Genomic DNA, 14,488 nt, shown 5'->3' with positions numbered 1-14,488 from the left:
GTTTGTTTGTTTGTTTGTTTTTGTGGGGGGGGGGGGGGGGTGTTAACAGATCAATTTTCAACTTTCTTACCCACAATTGGTAGTCTTTTTTCAATAAAAATTGAAATAAAGCTATTTGAGATTCAATTTGTTTAAACGAAAGTTTTATCCTCTTTGGTAGATAAAATAAAATGGTCAGAGGGTTTTGGTCACTTCAAATAATATAAGTGAAGGTAGAACTCCCGGTTTTTATGAATATTTTAAAAACAGAATTAACAAATATGAGAAAAAAGCTCGACTCATATTTTTCTTGTATACGTTGAAGGTATTTACAGAGAAAAGATGTTGAAATTATTGTAAAAGTTATACAGTTAGCAAATGAATGGTGAAGCGTTTTCTACTTCGTAGTGCAGGAACGTCATGTATAACGAAGACGCTCAAATACCATTAAAGAAGTATTCTGTATTTTCTGTGAGGATTTTGAAGTTAATTAAAAAATAAGGAATTCCAAAGTTTAAAAAAATATCTTAATACGTATATACGATGATTCATTTGGGCAACGTTTCGCCCTTCTTTTCTTGAAGCAAAACCTTTGGTGTGGTTTCCCTCTTGAATTTCGGCACTTCGCCTTCTCTTTTCAAGTTTCACAGAAGAGTAGGGTGATTCAAGTGAGAAATTATTCATGCCGTACATTCCCTTTTATGATATCCATATTAATTTTGGGCGTGGTTTCTCATTCGAATTTCGGCGTTATGCCTTCCATGGACTTGATTTTACAAGATTTCTAATTTATGGTCCTTCTTTTACAACTCATGAAATATGATCAACTTATCTATAATTTTCGTATTATTACAGGTATCAATTGAACATTTCTATCATTCATAAACATTACACACACCAGTACAGGGGGTAACTGAAGAGCATCTTAATTAAGGTTCATAAACCCTCTGCTCACACATACAATGTTGCTCAAAATGATTTTCCAAAAGAAATGTAATTTATAAGTAAAATACAAATAATTATATCATAGCCTGCGGGGCAAAATTGGACAAAAAAGACACTTCAACTTTGCAAATCTATAAAGGAATAATAGACATTTATGTCATTAAGAGTTATCTCTCTTATCAGAGTATCAGTGAACATTAAGGAAGGATAATGTGTATGTGTGGGAGGATGTCATAGGTCTACATGTTGCTATGCATTCTCAGACTTAATGGAAATTAATCTTCGCAGTTCAACCTCTTCTCAAAAGACTTTCCTGGTAGATTTAACATGCATCAGAAAGAAGGGGGTGTACTCTTAGCGTGCTAAGAAAACACCAAAAAAAATTAAACAGCTTTCCGTTTGTTGATGAAGGCAATAAGGACACCGTTCGCTCAGTGGAAAATGTGTGAGGAACCTTTTAACACCCCTGGTTTAAAAGTTTAAGTGTGAACTTTTTTCCTTGTTTTCAAAGTCTGGCAATATCAAAGTTTAAAGTTACACCAGATCAATAATTTTTAATCAAATTTCCAGTGGACACTGCATGCACTGTTTTATTTAAAAGCATGATTCTAATCTTCCACTGCCCAGACTTGCAAAAGACTTTTTTTCTAAATATCCAGGGGTTCTGCTAGTGACAAATATTTCCAGCAAAATTAATTTGATAAGTAACACAATATGTAAATGTATCTTACCGAGATTTTATTTAGTACAAAAATTTTACATCAATTATAGATAACATTTAAAGTGTTCTATATACTAATAGTCACTACTAATTATAAATAACATTATCTTTACTTGTAATTAATGATAAATTACACCCCATGACCCATAATGCTTTCTGACAACTATTATGTTTTTTATTGCTTTTATGACAGTTCATATGTAATGGTTTAACATTAATAATTATAAGTATACATTATATACAATAATTACACTATATAAGTACAATATTATATACAGTATTCAATCAGTTACAGCAATATTACTGTTTAGCACCAACTTTCAATACATTCTCCATAACAATAAAAAGGAAACTGTACATAAAACACAGGAACTCACATTTTAAACACCTCTGAAGTACAGCTGAAAAAGATCTTTAAATATCAGGAAGACTTTAACAATGCATGCATCTATCTAACTCATGCTGAGTGTTTTGTCAACATCCTTAAAACTTTAATCAAGCTCTTTGAAGTGTTTAAAACATGGTTTCTCCCATTTTCTTACATGTATAATCACGGCCTTAAATTCAATCGTATTTAAACCACAACCACACAGTCCTAGCTATTTCGACTGGTTTTCTCTTATTTTGGTCCATCTTACAGATCCTATATTCATTTTTTAAAGAAATGCTTTATTGTATAATACTTTTATAATTTTTTTTAAACTCAAAATGTCAAACTCTTTTCAAGTCATACATAAATGTACAATGCATGCAACACAGCTAGTTAAAGAAGACTGAAGAAAAATTAGAGTTTTTATCAAATAAACTTTCAAAGCCAAGTTTTCAGGATGTACAAGTCACAGGATGGAAAAAAATATACATCTCAAGATTTTTGATGTATATCGAAGTACTTGTGTATAACTTTAAGGGGATTTAGTCTGCTTCATTAATATAATGAACATTATGAAAACTGTGCTTATTAAAACAATAACCAATAGGGTACAACCTATCCTTACAATTTGGTTAATATGTCAGTGTGTATATATAATCCTCCACCTGAAAGGTCTTGTTCATACAGTCAAACTCCTTTTATATCTCAAAAAAGGTAGGACTGTCATAAAATATACTGAGATATGTGAGAATTTGAGATGCTAAAGTTGAGATTTGTATTATCATGACAGGACTCACTGACAAAAAAGACCTTGAGATATCTCAGGGTCTGAGATGAATTTAAGATATATATTGTGACAGGACTTACTGACATAAAACCCTTGAGATATTTCAGATTTGAGATAAATTTAAGATTTGTATTATGATGGGATTCACTGTCAAAAAACCACGAGATATCTCTGGAATAAGAAATACTTAAGCATTATATAGAGGCAGGACTGTGATAAAAAAAAAAAACTTGAGATATCTCTCAGAGTTAGAGATAAAGTTGAGATTTATATTGTGACAGGATTCACTGACAAAAAAAACTTATGAGATATCTCAGGAGTTAGATATGTCTCAGAGTTTGGATACCAAAGTTTAGATTTGTATACATAATACATAATAACTCAAATTGACATACCAATGTATCTCAGAAATACATATTCCAGATACTGAAATTTTTACTGTATTAAATACATGCAAATGTACACACAGTGCAATGTGCATCACCAATGTGCATCACAGTTACATATATATATGTATGAAACATAGAATAATTAAATACTTCCACACATAAAGAGTATTTATAGACATGTACTTGTTTAATCACAGACACAACACGTACTCATCTGGCAAGAGAGCCCATGATTCATTAAATAAAATGCCACTGTTTTTTTCTGTATTGACTTCATCTCCTATCTTTAGATCTTTTTTCCTGACTTCTCTCCTCTGATATCTCCCAACTTCACTTTGCCCTTGCATCATATACCATTTTAAATGCCTGCAATAAAAACAATGACAATGAATGAACTTTAATAAAATGATCAAATTTAATGTCAGGAAACTAAAAAAACAGGAAGAGATAAACAGTGTGTGGTACTACCAGGAAGGAATATACAGTGTGCTATTCACATGTAAACATTTACACTGTTAGCTTCCTGTTTAGTTGGAAAAAGGATTTGCAGATCATAATATCATCAGTAAATAGCTTTTTCTAAATGAGATAAAATACACTTTTTTATTTTTAATTGACTGATTGAGTGATTGTAGTTTTACTTCCATTGCAAGTTACTCAAAATAGGTATATATGCTACTTAAATATAGAGATCACATCTGGTAAATTTTACCTTTTAGATAATAAAAAAATGAAACTTACACAATTGTAGAAACAAATTAAAGTTAAATGAAATTAAAAAGACACTAGATAAGAACACATTTGTAATTGTTATCTGAAGATTCTTTAGTTATAAATTTTTGAGTTCTTGTCAAATTCTTTTAATCACAAACTTAATGGATTTTCTGATTTTGGATGGACAGAGCATTTTTTAAAAATTTTAAGCTGTTTTTTTTTCTCTGTTCATAACTCAAAATTTTTCAAGGATATACACTGTAAATCATTTCTTCAATTGCTTTAAGAATTGAGAACATCATCTGAAATCTCAACAAAATTCCTTAAACAATAAAATGTTAAGACCTGCAATGTGGCAGGTCCCTTTTTATAGACAAGGAACTTCATTTAATTTCACATGTCCTTTTTAAAAACCTAGTTACAAGGGACTTCCTTTAACATCTAAGCTGGGTAAGATAGGTACATGTACCATATTTTGAGCCAGGTTGTGTGCATTAACAACAAATTTAAATTGCAGAGAAATGTAAACACATTTTGATATCTGAGAACATGGACGGTTTAAAATGTTTCCTTTCTATAAACTTTAAACAGATAATATTACAGAAATAAGACTCTGAAAATGAAAAACATTTTTTATTAATGTATTAAAAACTTGATCTAAATTGTATAATTTTATCTAAATAGTACAAATATTTTATTGCATACCTCTATAATCTATGTGGTAAATTTATCCCTCTATATTACCTTGGTGTCACCTATATTAAGTGTATATATATCGTATGTATCAGGAAAATGCTGTTTTTGTTTTTGTTTTTTGGGGTTTTCCTTGGGGGGGGGGGGGGGGGGTAAAACTCTGCAGATATTAATGAAAATGTTAATGTTTAACTCTGTGTTGCCTTACATTTATTTAATTTCTTTATATAAGAAAACTGGACACTTTAATTTCTCTCTCTCTCTCTCTCTCTCTCTATATATATATATACAACAGTGACCATAGAATCTTACTTTCTGCATGGCAGCAATCCAGATCTGTCCTGGCTTTTTGTTTCCCCCACTATCCACCATCATCTTAATAATGTTTGTTCCTCCAGTTGTGTCTGTGTATTTTATTGCAATGCCCCCTGCTAACGTGTTGCCTTCAAACCATATGTAATTTTTTTTTTATTTTCTACTAAATTCAATGAACATAAATTTAATACATAATGATGCCCAAGTGAGGTATCCAGGGATTTTACCCATAATCTTGATCTCTTTAGCTTTATTAAACTTTGACCTTGTGAACTAATAATGTGTCATCATGTTATAGCCAGTATTTTGTAGAAAATATGAGTTTCTAAATATTTAAGTGTACTATTTAATTAATAAACAAGAGGCCCAGGGGCCACATCACTCACCTGAGCACTGTGGCCAGGAAAAAAGGAAAAATCAGTTTAGTATTGAAAAGCTTAAATGCATAAATGGTCCCAACCTACCCCTAAAAGGGAGTGGGGGGGGGGGGGGTATGACTTGAACAAAATTAAATCTACACTGCTTACATAATTTCTTGACTAACTGTGACTTTTTCTCTACAAGTTTGAACTTTCACTGTGGCCCCACCCTACCTCTGGAGGTCATGATTTGAACAAATTTGAATCTACACTATCTGAGGATGCTTCCATATAAATATTACAAACCGTGGCTTTGCTGTTCTTGAGATTTTTAAAGGTTTTTCTTATATATTCCTATATAAAACTTTGAACGTTCATTGTGGCCCCACCCTACCCCCGGGGGTCATGATTTGAACAAACTTGAATCTACACTACCTGAAGATGCTTTCAAAAAAATATATCCAATCAAAGCTTTGCTGTTCTTGAGAAGATTTTTGAAGGTTTTTCCTATATATTCCTATGTAAAACTTTGATCATCCATTGTGGCCCCACCCTACCCCCCGGGGTCATGATTTGAACAAATCTGAATCTACACTACCTGACAATAATTCCATATGAGTTTCATCTTTCCTGGCCCATTGGTTCTTGAGAAGAAGATTTTTCAATAATGCCATTAATTTTTTGCTATTTCGTAATTATCTCCCCTTTGAGGAGGGAGTGGCCCTTCATTTGAACAAACTTGAATCCCCTTTACCCAAGGATACTTTATGTCAAATTTGATTGAAATTGGCCAAGTGGTTCTGGAGAAGAAGATGAAAATGTGAAAAGTTTATGACGACGACGCCAACGACGACGACGACAGACAACGGACAAATTTTGATCAGAAAAGCTCACTTGAGCCTTTGGCTCAGGTGAGCTAAAAATCCCATCAAACTCCAAAAGGATTCAATTCATCTATACTAGATACCCAGTTCCACCTACATGTAAACACTCACAGGTTTGGAGTTTGTAGAATGATAGGTATTCAACTTTAAAAGAGTTCATATATTAACATTTCAATAATCTTTCTGTTTGTGGAGAGGTCTGACCTGGTAGCCCACAAAAGTCTTTTGACATCTTTTATGTGTGCAGTGTTCATTCATCCTATCCATTCAACCTATCCATCCTATCCATAAGTCTCCATGTTTCAATTCATTTTCTTCATACATAGCAAATGTATACAATATATTTTAGGTAGGTATGGATGAAATGTTCTCACAGATTTATACATATATGGAGTTGTATTCAGTAATCCTCTATGGAATTCAACACGATAACAAAATGCAAAATGAGAGAAAATTAAAGTTCAAGGTCACAGGGTCAGTCAAGGTCAGAAAATTCTGACAAAATTGAGTAACTCTCACCAATTTGTATAAGAATATGTTATGATAAAAATATCTAGAATAGTTTCTTTGAAGCTGAGCTAAACTTAAACTGATGAATAATGAAGTCAAAACCATTGAGGTTAAGGTCAAAAAATTCTGACACACTTGAATAGCTCTTAGCAATGTGTATCAGCTAGTTTATGAATTTTGATAAAAATATCTTAAGAGTGTCTTTGAAACTGGACTAACTGCAAAGTGACAGACAAAGAGATGGATGACATCAGACATGACAAACACTGTACACCCCGACCATATTCGTGACAAGGCATAAGAAAATACACACAACACTAACCAAGTAATGATCTCCAGCATATCACAACAATACACAACAAAAATGAGTTTTTACAAGTTTACCTGTATAAATTTCATCTCCTGGGAGCATTATGGGGCAGAAAAAGACATGTATAATGGAATTTTTTATGGGCCAAAACATTGATAAATTAATTTCATTTCTATTGCCAATTTTTTCAAATGCACGATTCTAGCGACCATTTGATGACATTTTACTTTGTTGTTAATAAAAACAAGCTTTTCACCTTCTTCATCCTTTCCAGATGGTAGAATCTGCAAGGTGTCTATTTTCTCAATCTGAACAGGTTCGCGTTTATCATTATCTCCCTCAAACAGCAGCTGTCTATAAATAGATTTTAAAACATTTTGGGTCAGTAAGAAGACATTAATCATTTTGTTGTCTTGTGCCATCTATAGAAGCATTCAGTATTTAAATATCTTAAAAATACAGTCAAATTAGTTCTTCATGTTTCTTTTCATTTTCAGTTTCTTGCTTTGATTAATTTCTTTAATATTCTTCAATATTAATCTTTCTTTAGCTTATCAATGAAATGTTAAAAAATGATCTAAATTATATAAGAATGTCTTTTTATAACACAAGATTAAATGGAATTAACATATATAACATATATAATCTAACCCAGCTCAATACTGCACACACTATATGCTACAGCAACAATGTTCTACAAAATATTCATAACTCAAAGGCATATTACACTAAATGGATGAGAACCAACACTTGATTTATAAGTCACCATTATAAAATCACATACATAAATTTAAATTTATAATCTCAAGGTTTCATTGACTTAATTTTGATGTAAGAGATATTTCTGCACACTTAGGAGGTATACCTATTTGTACATCAAAAGGATTGGGAGTCACTATGACTATTGCAATATTAATTTTTCTTGCTACACACTGCCATGGGCAGATAAAAGGTACCAGATCTTTAAGGATATTTGGTGTAGTGAATGGCAATGATAAATAAAGTCGTAAAACTGCTTTATTCATGGCAGAAAGAAGAACAGACTAGCAATTTATTATTATAGGGTTAAAGTAACATTCCAACCATTTTTTGAGAGGGGACACAATTAAAAGTGTTTTTTACCTGTGATTGGCTGAAAGTTTGAGGAAGAAGAGAGATCCCTCATCTGGCCCCATATCTGACTCAGTCACATTGAAATAACCTCCTACAAAAACAGCATGCTCAGTACATGATCAACATTGTGAAACATTTTTACACCATATATACAGTGCAGTCAAAACTTGTTAACTTGAACTCAATGGGGCTGAAAAAAAAAACTTTGATACATCCGAGGATTCAACATAGACATTAAAATACATACAAGCAGTGGAACTACCTTTGACACATATAAATGGTATTTGAGAATCAATGTTTGGGATACCGAAGATTAACTGTAATTATATCAGAGAAATGTACCATTCAGCAGTGTTTTTAAATGCTTCTCGAAGAAGTCCTCCTCCTTCCTTGAAATCTCTGTGCAGACTTGGCAGTGGCGGACTGGGTCCAGGAATAGCATCCTGGGTAAATTCACCTTCTCTTGACAACAGTCATTACAGAAGCACTTTCCACAGCGACGGCAGTGATGCTGATTCAAGAATATGGAGAATCTCGGTTAACATGGTAACTTTATTTAGATTGTCTTGTAGTTTTTTTTTTTTTTAAAGAGTCAATATATTTATAACATTTTGAATCTTTTTATATTTGAATACATATCCTTCTGTTGCTCTTATAGTCTTTACCTTTCTTCTTTTAAAGAAATCAAATTTTGCTCTGCAGTTTTGACACTGTTTGCACTGAAAAAAAAAACACAAAAAACATTCCATTTAATAAACCGTGTCACAAAGGTTTGATCTGATAAAATACAATGCTACCCATTTTGGTAGGGAAAAAAATCTCCCGTTTTTATGATGGGCGTACATTTATATGCATAAATACGATGAAGTTTACGGTACTGTTTACTTTTGTCATTACTGGCACATTTAACTTACCTCATCGTCTGATACCCAGGGAGGTTCTGGAAGGGAAAAGGGGCTCGAGTCAGTGTCAGACACGGGGATCATTCGAAGTCCACTCTTAGATCTCTCGAGTTTCTTTTCAGATCCAGCCATCTTTGACAAACACCTTTCGGAACTCTCTTCTCAAAAAGAATCGGCTAATTGAAGCAAAGAACCTATAAGCATGCACCGGGCGACGAATACTATGTATTGGTTATCTGGTTATTATGTTCCCCAAACGAAGTTTGGGAACATATTGTTTTTACTCTGTTTCTTCTTCTTCTTATTATTATTATCATTATGTTCCCCAAACGAAGTTTGGGAACATATTGTTTTTACTCTGTTTCTTATTATTAGGGTCTTCCGTCTTCAGCGGAAGACCCTTCTATTATTCTTAGGTTTCTTTTTTACCTTTATTATTATTATTAGGGTCTTCCGTCTTCTGCGGAAGACCCTTCTATTATTCTATTGTTGATTTTTCACTTTTCTTATTATTATTATTATTATTATTCTTTTTTTTTTCCTTACCGATTTTGTGCAGAAGATTTCTCGGAGATCGCTCGATCGATTTGCTTCAAATTTTCAGGGTTAATGCGTTGCTATCTGAAGTTTATAACGCCGCTTCCGTTTTTGAGAAATCACTTCCGGTCGGAAGTTATCGCCCTTTGATCGATTTTTTGATAGACCTTGTGTCTGCACAAAAACTCAAGAACGACAAAAGCTAGAGTGCTGAAATTTTCAGTGGTGATAGAGGAGATGTTCTAGTTGTGCACCTTGGTTTTCAAATTTTCCGGAAGTGCGAAGTATGGAAGCTCGGTAGGGGTCAAAATTTAGGACGTGATTTATGAGTGAATTTTAGAGACATTTCTGATAATAACATTTTAAATAGAAGTATTTTGTTAAAACATATTGAACAAAAAGTCTTTAAAATCACAAGACCTTTTATTTGATATCAAGAAAAAGGGGCTGACCCCTCAAATTAGGGGCTCAGAAGGGCCAAAAGTCTTTCATCTATAACTTTTTAATGATCAATATTTTGTTATCAATTACTGAAGCAAAAATGTTCATCTTAACACTCTGCAACTATATATTATAAAATTTTGATCATATGTTACGTAATAAGGGGCCATAAGGGGCCAGAATGCTAAATCTTTGACACATTATATCTCGAAAAGGGGAAATATTTTGAAAAGCAATATTGAACAAAAGATGTTCAGAATAATGTTCTAAACAATATACACCCTTTTAATTTTTGCAAGACATTCCCATTAAGGAGTTGGAGGGCTGGCCCCTAAATATTGTTATTCTATATATCTCTTAAACGAAAGGAAATTTCTGAATAGTTGTTGAACAAAAAGTCTTCAAAATCACAAGACCTTTCATTTGATATCAAGAAAAAGGGGCTGACCCCTCAAATTAGGGGCTCAGAAGGGCCATAAATCTTTCATGTATAACTCTTTAATGATGAATATTTTGTTATAAATTACTGAAGCAAAAATGTTCATCTTAACTCTCTGCAACTATATATTATAAAATTTTGATCATATGTTACGTAAGAAGGGGCCATTAGGGGCCAGTATGCTAAATCTTTGACACATTATATCTCGAAAAGGGGAAATATTTTGATAAGCAATATTGAACAAAAGATGTTCAGAATAATGTTCTAAACAATATACACCCTTTTAATTTTTGCAAGACATCCCCATTAAGGACTTGGAGGGCTGGCCCCTAAATATTGTTATTCTATATATCTCTTAAACGAAAGGAAATTTCTGAATAGTTGTTGAACAAAAAGTCTTCAAAATCACAAGACCTTTCATTTGATATCAAGAAAAAGGGGCTGACCCCTCAAATTAGGGGCTCAGAAGGGCCAAAAGTCTTTCATCTATAACTCTTTAATGATGAATATTTTGTTATAAATTACTGAAGCAAAAATGTTCATCTTAACATTTTGCAACTATATATTATAAAATTTTGATCATATGTTACGTAATAAGGGGCCATAAGGGGCCAGAATTCTAAATCTTTGACACTTTATATCTCGAAAAGGGGAAATATTTTGATAAGTAATGTTGAACAAAAGATGTTCAGAATAATGTTCTAAACAATATACACCATTTTAATTTTTGCAAGACATCCCCATTAAGGACTTGGAGGGCTGGCCCCTAAATATTGTTATTCTATATATCTCTTAAACGAAAGGAAATTTCTGAATAGTTGTTGAACAAAAAGTCTTCAAAATCACAAGACCTTTCATTAGATATCAAGAAAAAGGGGCTGACCCCTCAAATTAGGGGCTCAGAAGGGCCAAAAATCTTTCATCTATAACTCTTTAATGATCAATATTTTGTCATAAATTACTGAAGCAAAAATGTTCATCTTAACATTCCGCACAGTATATATTATAAAATTTTGATTACATGTCAGGTAATAAGGGGCCATAAGGGGCCAGAATGCTAAATCGTTGACACTATATATCTCGAAAAGGGAAAATATTTTGAAAAGCAATATTGAACAAAAGATTGTTAGAATAATGTTCTTAACAATATACACCCTTTTAATTTTTGCAAGACATCCCCATTAAGGACTTGGAGGGCTGGCCCCTAAATATTGTTATTCTAGATATCTTTTAAGCTAAAGGAAATTTCTGAATAGTTGTTGAACAAAAAGTCTTCAGAATCACAAACCTTTCATTTGATATCAAGAAAAAGGGGCAGACCCCTCAAATTAGGGGCTCAGAAGGGCCAAAAGTCTGTCATCTTTAATTTTAATGATGAATATTTTGTTATAAATTACTGAAGCAAAAATGTTCATCTTAACATTCTATAACTATATATTATAAAACTTTGATCATATGTTTAAAATAATGGGCCAGAATGGGCCAGATTGCCAAATTTTTGACACATCGAACAAGGGGAAATATTTTGATAAACAATATTGAACAAAAGATGCTCAGAATAATGTTTTAAACAATATGCATCCTTTCACTTTTTATAGACGAATATCTCAGTCAAGGTCTTGACTAATCTTATCCAAAATCAGACGGAAGACCCACTCGTTGCTCGCAACGAGAACCATCTAGTTATTATTATTATTATTATTCTTTTTTCTCCTTACAAAATTTGTGCAGAGGATTTCTCAGAGATGGCTCGTTCGATTTCATTCAAATTTTTAAGGTAGATGCGTTGACATCTGAAGTTAATTCCGGCAAGACCCTTAAGGGATATTTACTTCCGGTCGAGAGTTATCGCCCTTTTATTAAAATTCAGAGGACCTCCTTGTCTGCGATGGAACTCAAAAACGGCTTAAGCTAGAGTGCTGAAATTTTCAGTGATGATAGAGGACATGTTGCCATTTTGCACCTGGGTTTAGATATTTTCCGGAAGTGCCTAGTATGGAAGCTCGGTAGGGGTCGAAATTTAGGACACGAATCATGAGCGAATTTTTGAGACTTTTTGTATCATATCTTTTAAAGTATAATTATTTTGTTAAAACATATTGAACAATATTTGTGCAGAATGACAAGATCTTTGACATGATATCAAGAAAAAAGGGCTGACTTATCATATGAGGGGCCAAGAGGGGCCAAAAGTCTTTAATCAATAACTCTTAAACAAGCAATATTTTTGTATACATTATTGAAGCAAAAATGTTCATCCTCACAATCTGCAACCATATATTTTAAAATTTTCATCAAATATTACGTAATTAGGGGCCATAAGGGGCCAGAATGCTTAATCTTTGACGCTTTATATCTCGAAAAGGGGAAACATTTTGAAAAGCATTATTGAACAAAAGTTGTTCAGAATGATGTTCTCAACAATGTGCATCCTTTTGATTTTTCCTAAACAGCCCCTATAAGGACTTAAAGGGGCGGCCCCTTAATATTTCAAGTCTACATATCTTGAAAACGAAACGAAACTTCTGAACAGTTGTTGAACAAAAAGTCTTCAGAATTACAAGACCTTTCATGTGATATCAAGAAAAAGGGGATGACCCCTCAAATGAGGGGCTCAGAGGGGCCAAAAGTCTTTCATCTATAACTCTTTAATGATGAATATTTTGTTATAAGTTATTGAAGCAAAAATGTTTATCTTTACATTCTGCAACTATATATAATAAAATTTTGATCATATGTTACGTAATAAGGGGCCATAAGGGGCCAGAATGCTAAATCTTTAACCCATTATATCTCGAAAAGGGGAAATATTTTGATAAGCAATATTGAACAAAAGATGTTCAAAATAATGTTCTAAACAATATACACCCTTATAATTTTTGCAAGACATCCCCATTAAGGAGTTGGAGGGCTGGCCCCTAAATATTGTTATTCTATATATCTCTTAAACTAAAGGAAATTTCTGAATAGTTGTTGAACAAAAAGTCTTCAAAATCACAAGACCTTTTATTTGATATCAAGAAAAAGGGGCTGACCCCTCAAATTAGGGGCTCAGAAGGGCCAAAAGTCTTTCATCTATAATTCTTTAATGATCAATATTTTGTTATAAATTACTGAAGCAAAAATGTTCATCTTAACACTCTGCAACTATCTATTATAAAATTTTGATCATATGTTACGTAATAAGGGGCCATAAGGGGCCAGAATGCTAAATCTTTGACACTTTATATCTCGAAAAGGGGAAATATTTTGATAAGCAATATTGAACAAAAGATGTTCAGAATAATGTTCTAAACAATATACACCCTTTTAATTTTTGCAAGACATCCCCATTAAGGACCTGGAGGGCTGGCCCCTAAATATTGTTATTCTATATATCTCTTAAACGAAAGGAAATTTCTGAATAGTTGTTGAACAAAAAGTCTTCAAAATCACAAGACCTTTTATTTGATATCAAGAAAAAGGGGCTGACCCCTCAAATTAGGGGCTCAGAAGGGCCAAAAGTCTTTCATCTATAATTCTTTAATGATCAATATTTTGTTATAAATTACTGAAGCAAAAATGTTTATCTTAACAATCTGCAACTATCTATTATAAAATTTTGATCATATGTTACGTAATAAAGGCTATAAGGGGCCAGAATGCTAAATCTTTGACGCTTTATATCTCGAAAAGGGGATATATTTTGATGAGCAATGTTGAACAAAAGATGTGCAGAATAATGTTTTAAACAATATGCATCCTTTCGCTTTTTACAGATGAATATCTCAGTCAAGATCTTGACTAATCTTATCCAAAATCTTACGGAAGACCCACTCGTTGCTCGCAACGAGATCCATCTAGTTATTATTCTTTTTTCTTCTTACAAAATTTGTGCAGACGATTTCTCGGAGATGGCTCGTTCGATTTCATTCAAATTTTCATGGTATATGCGTTGATATCTGAAGTTAATTCCGGCAATTTCGTTAAGTGATATTTACTTCCGGTCGGAAGTTATCGCCCTTTTATCAAAATTTAGAGGACCTCCTTGTCTGCGATGGAACTCAAAAACGGCTTAAGCTAGAGCGCTGAAATTTTCAG

The 14,488-nt window shown here is 32.8% G+C and overlaps 1 protein-coding gene across 1 annotated transcript; it reads right to left on the bottom strand.

The window, feature by feature from the left end:
* Positions 1 to 3,128: 3,128 nt before the first annotated feature.
* On the bottom strand, positions 3,129 to 9,137 carry LOC133201184 (zinc finger FYVE domain-containing protein 21-like). The gene is made up of 7 exons (XM_061336976.1): positions 9,004 to 9,137; positions 8,755 to 8,808; positions 8,432 to 8,600; positions 8,099 to 8,180; positions 7,233 to 7,330; positions 4,911 to 5,041; positions 3,129 to 3,557 (listed from the first exon to the last, which is right to left on the bottom strand). Exons 1-7 carry the CDS (start codon positions 9,121 to 9,123, stop codon positions 3,522 to 3,524), a joined length of 690 nt encoding a protein of 229 aa, XP_061192960.1. The 5' UTR covers positions 9,124 to 9,137; the 3' UTR covers positions 3,129 to 3,521.
* Between the last annotated feature and the right edge of the window lie 5,351 nt (positions 9,138 to 14,488).

Source organism: Saccostrea echinata, unplaced genomic scaffold (genome assembly GCF_033153115.1).
Source record: "Saccostrea echinata isolate AGI-Se365-2 ecotype Australia unplaced genomic scaffold, CSIRO_AGI_Sech_v1 ptg000002l, whole genome shotgun sequence".
Lineage (NCBI taxonomy): Eukaryota > Metazoa > Mollusca > Bivalvia > Ostreida > Ostreidae > Saccostrea > Saccostrea echinata.
Note: the sequence above shows the minus strand (reverse complement) of the source record. Positions and strands in the feature narration are given on the sequence as shown.